Below are 10000 nucleotides of genomic sequence, written 5' to 3' on the forward strand. Positions count from 1 at the left end.
ACTCACACACTCAACCCAATTCCCTCACTCACACTCAACCCAATTCCCTCACTTACTCACTCAACCCAGTTAAAATCCCTCACTCACACACTTAACCCAATTCCCTCACTCACTCACTCAACCCAACTCACCCCACAACCCAATTCCCTCACTCACTCAACCCAATTCCCTCACTCCAACTAATCTTCACACTCAACCCAGTTAAAATCCCTCACTCACACACTTAACCCAATTCCCTCACTCACTCACTCAACCCAACTAAAATCCCTCACTCACACACTCAACCCAATAAAATTCCCTCACTCACACACTCAACCCAATTCCCTCACTCACTCAACTCAACTAAAATCCCTCACTCACTCACTCAACTAAAATCCCTCACTCACACACTCAACCCAACTAAAATCCCTCACTCACTCACTCAACCCAACTAAAATCCCTCACTCACACACTCAACCCAACTAAAATCCCTCACTCACACACTCAACCCAACTAAAATCCCTCACTCACACACTCAACCCAATTCCCTCACTCACTCAACTCAACTAAAATCCCTCACTCACTCACTCACTCACTCAACTCAACTAAAATCCCTCACTCACTCACTCACTCAACTAAAATCCCTCACTCACACACTCAACCCAACTAAAATCCCTCACTCACTCAACCCAACTAAAATCCCTCACTCACTCACTCAACTCAACTAAAATCCCTCACTCACACACTCAACCCAACTAAAATCCCTCACTCACACACTCAACCCAACTAAAATCCCTCACTCACTCACTCAACCCAACTAAAATCCCTCACTCATACACTCAACTCAACTAAAATCCCTCACTCACACACTCAACCCAACTAAAATCCCTCACTCACTCAACCCAACTAAAATCCCTCACTCACACACTCAACTCAACTAAAATCCCTCACTCACACACTCAACTCAACTAAAATCCCTCACTCACTCACTCAACCCAACTAAAATCCCTCACTCACACACTCAACCCAATAAAATTCCCTCACTCACACACTCAACCCAATTCCCTCACTCACTCAACCCAACTAAAATCCCTCACTCACACACTCAACCCAACTAAAATCCCTCACTCACACACTCAACCCAACTAAAATCCCTCACTCACTCACTCAACCCAACTAAAATCCCTCACTCACACACTCAACCCAACTAAAATCCCTCACTCACACACTCAACCCAATTCCCTCACTCACTCAACTCAACTAAAATCCCTCACTCACTCACTCAACTAAAATCCCTCACTCACACACTCAACCCAATTCCCTCACTCACTCAACTCAACTAAAATCCCTCACTCACTCACTCACTCAACTAAAATCCCTCACTCACTCACTCAACCCAACTAAAATCCCTCACTCACTCACTCAACTCAACTAAAATCCCTCACTCACTCACTCACTCAACTAAAATCCCTCACTCACACACTCAACCCAACTAAAATCCCACCAAAAAACAACAAACAACACTCAACCAACTAAAAACACCTCACTCACTCACTCATCAACAAAACCCTCACCCACACACCCAACCCAACTAAAATCCCTCACTCACACACTCAACCCAACTAAAATCCCTCACTCACTCACTCAACCCAACTAAAATCCCTCACTCACACACTCAACTCAACTAAAACCACACCACCCCCACATCCCAACCCACCCAACACACCACCCCCACCCCACCACTCCACACCCCACCCCAACACACCACATTCCACCCCCAACACCACACCCCCCAACCCCCACACCCACCACACCCAAACCACCACCACCCTAACCCCACCCCCACCCCAAACACACCACACTCACTCACACACTCAACCACTAAAATCCCTCACCCAACACTCACCAACTAAAATCCCTCACTCAACCAACCTCACACCAAAACTAAAATCCCTCACTCACTCACCCCACTCCCTCACTCACCCAACCCAACTAAAACCCCTCACTCACTCAACCCAACCCCTCACTCACCCAACCCACACTACAATCCCACACTCACCACCCCAAACCCAACTAAAACCTCACCACCACTCCCCAACTATGTGTGTGTGTTTAAATCCTCACTCACACACACACCCAACTAAAAATCCCTCACAGCACTACCCTCAACCGCAACTTAAATCCCTCACTTCACTCACTCAACTCAACTAAAATCCCTCACGTTAGCACACACTCAAACCCAACTAAAAATCCTCACTCTCACACACTCAACCAACCCAACTAAAATCCCTCACTACACACACTCAACCCAACTAAAATCCCTCACTCACACATTCAACCCAAACTAAAATCCCTCCTTCACAACACCTCCAAACCAACTAAAACCCTCACTCACTCAACCAACTAAAATCCCTCACTCACTACCCATCAACTCAACTAAAATCACTCACTCACACACCAACGCCAACTAAAATTCCCTCACTCACTCACTCAACCACCCCCACAAAATTTATTCACCCTCACTCACACACTCAACCCCCACCCACAAACTAAAATCCCTCCCTCACAACACCAACCAACTAAAATCCCTCACACACCCACCCAACCCAACTAAAATCCCTCACTCACACACTCAACCCAACTACATCCCTCAACTCATACACCAACACAACTAACATTCCCATTCACTTCACACACTCAACAACCCACTAAATCCTCCTCACTCAACCCAACTAAAATCCCTCACTGCACTAGCACTCACTCCGACTAAAAATCCCTCACTCACTCACATCAACTCCACTAAAAACCCTCACTCACACACTCAACCCAACTAAAATCTCTCACTCACTCACCCCAACAAATCCCCCACCCCACTCAACCCAACTAAAACCCCACCACACCACTCACACACTCACCCCAACAAAATCCCTCCCCACCACAACTCACTCACCCACCCCAACTAAAATCCCTCACTCACACACTCACCCAACCTAAAATCCCTCACTCACACACTCAACCCAACTAAAATCCCTCACTCACACACTCAACCCAACTAAAATCCCTCACTCACTCACTCAACTCAACTAAAATCCCTCACTCACACACTCAACCCAACTAAAATCCCTCACTCACTCACTCAACCCAACTAAAATCCCTCACTCACTCACTCAACCCAACTAAAATCCCTCACTCACTCACTCAACCCAACTAAAATCCCTCACTCACTCACTCAACCCAACTAAAATCCCTCACTCACACACTCAACCCAACTAAAATCCCTCACTCACTCACTCAACTAAAATCCCTCACTCACACACTCAACCCAACTAAAATCCCTCACTCACTCACTCAACCCAACTAAAATCCCTCACTCACTCACTCAACTCTACTAAAATCCCTCACTCACTCACTCAACCCAACTGAAATCCCTCACTCACTCACTCAACTCTACTAAAATCCCTCACTCACACACTCAACCCAACTAAAATCCCTCACTCACTCACTCAACCCAACTAAAATCCCTCACTCACTCACTCAACTCTACTAAAATCCCTTCATACACTCTCTCAATCTCAACTAAAATATCACCTCACTCAACTCCCTCAACCCAACTAAAAACCCCCTCACTTCACTCACTCAACTCAACTAAAATCCCCTCCTCACTCACTCAACCAACTGAAATCCCTCAACACACCGCACTCAACCCAACTGAATCCCTCACTCAACACACTCAAAGTCAACTGAAATCCCTCACTCACTTTCACTCAACCCAAACTAACCTCCCTCTTTTACAACACTCAACCAAACTAAATCCCTCACTCACTCACTCAACCCAAACTAAAATCCCGTCACTCACACTCACTCACCCAACTAAAATCCCTCACTCACTTCATTCACCCCAACTAAAATCCCTCACTCACTCACTCAACTCAACTAAAATCCCTCACTCACACACTCAACCCAACTAAAATCCCTCATTCACTCACTCAACCCAACTAAAATCCCTCATTCACTCACTCAACCCAACTAAAATCCCTCACTCACTCACTCAACCCAACTAAAATCCCTCACTCACACACTCAACTCAACTAAAATCCCTCACTCACACACTCAACCCAACTAAAATCCACATTCACGATCACATTCACCCCAACTAAACTTCCCTCAATCACTTCACTCAACCCAATAAATCCCTCACACACACACTCAACCCAACTAAAAACACCTCACTCCACATGCCCGCAATAAAATCCCTCACTCACTCACTCAACCCAACTAAAATCCCTCACTCACTCACTCAACCCAACTAAAATCCCTCACTCACACACTCAACCCAACTAAAATCCCTCATTCACTCACTCAACCCAACTAAAATCCCTCATTCACTCACTCAACCCAACTAAAATCCCTCACTCACTCACTCACACAACTAAAATCCTCACTCACACATTTCAACTCAAACTAAAATCCCTCACTCATCTAATCTAACACAACTAAAAATCCCTCACTCCACACACACAACCCAATGCCCTCACTCACACATTCAAATTCAACTCACTAAAATCCCTCACTCACTCCCACTCAACCCCAACTAAAATCCCTCACTGGAGTCACTCACTCAACTCAACGAAAATCCTCACACTCACTCACTCACCCAACTAACAATGCCTCACTCACAACACTCTACTCAACTACCAACACCACTCACTCACATCAACACCTCAACCCAACCTACAATCCCTCACACACTACCACCACACCCCACCTACCCCAACTATAAATCACCCTCACCTCACAGGTCACTACACTCAACTAAAATCGCCTCACTCTCTCACTCAACCCAACTAAAATCCCTCACACACACACTCAACAAAAATCCTCACCGTCACTCACTCAACAACCAAAATCCCACACTCACTCACCCATCACCCAACTAAAAACCTCACACACTCACTCAACCTCACAAAATCCTCACTCACTCAAAACTCACACCCACCCACTAAACATCCCTCTACTCCAACACCTAAAACACACCAACCCCCCACACAACCACAATCCCTCAACCCTCACTCACTACCAAGCAACCAACTAAACCTATCCCTCACCACTCACTCAACACACCAACTAAAATCCCACACACACGTTCACAACAACAACCACACCAACTAAAATCACCCTCACCTCACTCACTCAACCACCACCCCCCACACCATACACTAAAATCCCTCACTCACACACTCACCCAACTAAATTATCCCTCACTCACCACACCTCAACCCACCTAAAATCCCTCACTCACTCACGTCAACCCAACTAAAATCCTCACTCACTACACTCAACCCCCCCCCCCCAACTAAAAATCCCTCACTCACCCCCACCCACTACAACCCAACTAAAAACCCTCAACACACATCAACTAAAATCCCAACTAATCATTACATAATCCCTCACTCACTCACTCAACCCAACTAAAATCCCTCACTCACACACTCAACTAAAATCCCTCACTCACTCACTCAACCCAACTAAAATCCCTCACTCACACACTCAACCCAACTAAAATCCCTCACTCACACACTCAACTAAAATCCCTCACTCACTCACTCAACCCAACTAAAATCCCTCACTCACACACTCAACCCACCTACAAGCCCTCTCCCCCACACTCAACTAAAATCCCTCACTCACTCACTCAACCCAACTAAAATCCCTCACTCACACACTCAACCCAACTAAAATCCCTCACTCACACACTCAACTAAAATCCCTCACTCACTCACTCAACCCAACTAAAATCCCTCACTCACTCACTCAACCCAACTAAAATCCCTCACTCACACACTCAACTCAACTCAACTCCCTCATTCACCCAACACTACCCAACCCAAGTCCCTCACTCAACACACTCCCCTCACTCACTCACTCAACCCCCTCAACACTCACCGTGACATTAAACAGATCCAGCTGGAACCCCTTGCGCAGGAGAATGCTCCTGTGGGCCTCCTCGAAGCCGTCTACGGGCAGCACCTCCCAGTCGCCGCTGTAGTGCTCATTGTCATGCCAGTCACGGTTCTTTGTGGTGCATACGAACGAGGCATTTTCACCCTTAGTGACGGATATGGGGAGAGAGAGAGAGAAAAGAGGGAAGAAGTATGATTATTAAATTGATCCATGGAGCGATTGGCGGCAAAAAATTCAATTCCTCGCTGTAGTGGGATGTGTATGAGACACCCTTGTAGTTGTTGTTCTTCTGACTCCTCCCTTTACCCTTTCCCTCGAGGGATTTTCACCCTTAGTGACCGATATGGGGAGAGAGAGAGAGAGAGAGAGAGAGAGAGAGAGAGAGAGAGAGAGAGAGAGAGAAAAGAGGGAAGTAGTATGATTATCAAACTGATCCATGAGCGATTGGCGGCAAAAAATTCAATTCCTCGCTGTAGTCGGAGTCCCGTGTGTATGAGACACCCTAGTAGTTGTTCTTCTTTTGACTCCTCTCTTCACCCTATCCCTCTTTCTATCTTCCCTTCACCCTTTCCCTCTTTCTATCTCCCCTTCACCCTTTCCCTCTTTCTATTTCCTTTACCTATCCTTTCTTTCTATCTCCCCCGTCACCCTATCCTCATTCTGTATTCCCTTAACCCTTTCCTCCTCTTTCTATCTTCCCTGTCACCCATTCCTCTTTATTCTTCCTTCATTCTATTCCCTCTTTCTCTCTTCCCTTCATTCATCCCTCCTTTCTATCTTCCCTTCTCCTCTTCCCTCTGTCTATATCCCTTCACCGTATGCCATCTTTAATTTCTCCCTTCACCCTGTCCCTCTTTCTATCTTCCTTCACCCTTCCCTCTTCTACTTCCGTCAACTTTCCCTCTTTCTATTTCCCTTCACTCTTTACCTCTTTCTATCTCCCCTTCACCTTTCCCTCTTTCTATCTTCCCTTCACCCTAATCCTCTTTACTAATCTTCCCTTCACCCTTTTCCCTCTTTCTATCTTCCCTTTCACCTATCCGCCTCTTTCTATTTCCTTCACCCTTTCCTCTTTCTATCTTCCCTTCACCTTTCATCTTTCTAATCTTCTTCACCCTATTCCTCCTTCTATCTTCCCTCACCTTTCCCTCTGTTCTATTTTCCCTTCACCCTTTCCCTAAGATTTCTATTTTTGTCTCCCCTCTTCACCCCGTTCCCTTTTCGATCTTCCTTCACCCTATCCCTCTTTCTATCTCCCCTTCACCCTTTCCCTCTTTCTATCTTCCCTTCACCCTATCCCTCTTTCTATCTCCCCTTCACCCTTTCCCTCTTTCTATCTCCCCTTCACCCTTTCCCTCTTTCTATCTCCCCTTCACCCTTTCCCTCTTTCTATCTCCCCTTCACCCTATCCCTCTCTTCTTGCTATCTTCCCTTCACCTGCCTATTCCATCTTTATATCTTCCCATTCACCCTTTCCTTTTCTATCTCACTTCACCTATCCAGCTTTCTACTCCCCTTCACCCTTTCCCTCTTCTTCTTCCCTTCACCCTTGATCCCTCTTGCTTCTCCCTTCACCCGATCCTATCTTTCTAACTCCCCGTTCACCCCTTTCCCTTCTTTCTATCTTCCCCTCACCCTTTCCCTTCTTTCTATTTCCCTTCACCCTATCCCTCTTTCAATCTCCCTTCTACCTTACCCTCTTTCTATCTTCCCCTTTCCTTATCCCTTCTTTCTATCTCCCCTTCACCCTATCCCTCTTTCTATCTCCCCTTCACCCTTTCCCTCTTTCTATCTCCCCTTCACCCTATCCCTCTTTCTATCTCCCCTTCACCCTTTCCCTCTTTCTATCTTCCCTTCACCCTATCCCTCTTTCTATCTCCCCTTCCCCCTTTTCCGTTTCTATCTTCCTACACCATATCCCTCTTTGCTATCTCACTTCACCCTGTTCCCTCTTCTAATCATCCTTCACCCTTTCCCTCTTTCTATCTCCCCTTCACCCTATCCCTCTTTCTATCTTCCCTTCACCCTTTCCCTCTTTCTATCTTCCCTTCACCCTTTCCCTCTTTCTATCTTCCCTTCACCCTATCCCTCTTTCTATCTTCCCTTCACCCTATCCCTCTTTCTATCTTCCCTTCATTCTATCCCTCTTTCTATCTTCCCTTCACCCTATCCCTCTTTCTATCTCCCCTTCACCCTTTCCCTCTTTCTATCTTCCCTTCACCCTATCCCTCTTTCTATCTCCCCTTCACCCTTTCCCTCTTTCTATCTCCCCTTCACCCTATCCCTCTTTCTATCTCCCCTTCACCCTTTCCCTCTTTCTATCTCCCCTTCACCCTTTCCCTCTTTCTATCTTCCCTTCACCCTATCCCTCTTTCTATCTCCCCTTCACCCTTTCCCTCTTTCTATCTTCCCTTCACCCTATCCCTCTTTCTATCTTCCCTTCACCCTTTCCCTCTTTCTATCTTCCCTTCACCCTATCCCTCTTTCTATCTCCCCTTCACCCTTTCCCTCTTTCTATCTTCCCTTCACCCTATCCCTCTTTCTATCTCCCCTTCACCCTTTCCCTTTTTCTATCTCGCCTTCACCCTATCCCTCTTTCTATCTTCCCTTCACCCTATCCCTCTTTCTATCTCCCCTTCACCCTTTCCCTCTTTCTATCTCCCCTTCAATCTTCCACTTTCCCCTCTTTCGATCTTCCCTTCACCCTATTCCTCTTTCTAATCTTCCCCTTCAACCTATTCCCTCTGTTCTATCTACCCCTTCACCCCTATTCCACCTCTTTCTAATCTATCTATCTCCTTCAACCCTATCCCTTCTTTCTATCTCCCTTCAACCCTTTCCCTTTCATCTTCCCTTATTCTATCCTATTTCTATTCTTCCCATGTTCCTTCTATCCCTCTTTGTATTTCCCTATCACCCTATCCCTTTTCTATGCTTCTTCACCTATATCCCTCTTTTTATCTCCCTTCACCTTTCATCTTTCTATCTTCCCTTCACCTATCCCTCTTTCTATCTTCCCTTCACCCTATCCCTCTTTCTATCTTCCCTTCACCCTATCCCTCTTTCTATCTTCCCTTCACCCTATCCCTCTTTCTATCTCCCCTTCACCCTATCCCTCTTTCTATCTCCCCTTCACCCTATCCCTCTTTCTATCTTCCCTTCACCCTATCCCTCTTTCTATCTCCCCTTCACCCTTTCCCTCTTTCTATCTTCCCTTCACCCTATCCCTCTTTCTATCTCCCCTTCACCCTTTCCCTCTTTCTATCTTCCCTTCACCCTATCCCTCTTTCTATCTTCCCTTCACCCTATCCCTCTTTCTATCTTCCCTTCACCCTATCCATCTTTCTATTCCTTACCCTTTCCCTCTTTCTATCTCCTCCCCTTCACTGTTTTCCTCATTCTATCTCCCCCCCTTCACCCTTTCCTCTTTCTACTCTTCCTTACCCTATTAAAAACCCTTTTTCTACTCTCCCCTTCACCCTTTCCCTCTTTCTACTTCACTTCACCTATCCCTGTTTCTTCTCCCTTTCACACCTATCCCTCTTTCTATCTTCCTTCACCCTTTTCCCTTTTCTATCTTCCCTTAACCCGATCCTTTTTATCTTCCCTCACCCTATCCCTCTATTCTATCTTCCCACCACCCCTGTTACAATTCCATCATTTCATTCTCTTCACCCTCACCCTCTTTCACTCTTCCATTCACCCTTTCCCTTTCTATCTTTCCTAACACCCACTCCCTCATTCTCTCTAACTGACCCCCTATCCCTATTATCAATCTTCCCTTCCCCTCTCCTATCTAACAATCTTCCCTCCACCCTATCCTTCTATTCTCTCTACCTCCACCACACCATTCATTCTATCTAACATCTTCCCCCAAACCACTTTAAACACCCATCACCAATCCCATCTTACAATACATCCCTTACACCTCATCTTCCTCATTTCAAACATCCCATACCCTATCCTCATTATATCTTACCCCTCCCCAATCCTCTTTCACACTTCTCTTCACCTATCCTCTAATTATACATCCTTCACCTATCCCACTTTCTATCATCCT

The 10000-nt window shown here is 46.0% G+C and overlaps 1 protein-coding gene across 1 annotated transcript in view; it reads right to left on the reverse strand.

Moving 5' to 3' along the window:
- Positions 1 to 10000, reverse strand: part of LOC122246987 (uncharacterized) — a 113527-nt gene that overhangs the window by 25270 nt on the left and 78257 nt on the right. Inside the window, exon 12 of the mRNA XM_086553390.1 lies at positions 5923 to 6084. Coding sequence (XP_086409516.1) covers positions 5923 to 6084 — 162 coding nt within the window. The remainder of the gene's footprint in view (positions 1 to 5922; positions 6085 to 10000) is intronic.

This window comes from Penaeus japonicus, unplaced genomic scaffold (genome assembly GCF_977035675.1).
Source record: "Penaeus japonicus unplaced genomic scaffold, GWHDUDI00000001_assembly GWHDUDI00000028, whole genome shotgun sequence".
NCBI classification, from domain to species: Eukaryota; Metazoa; Arthropoda; class Malacostraca; order Decapoda; family Penaeidae; genus Penaeus; species Penaeus japonicus.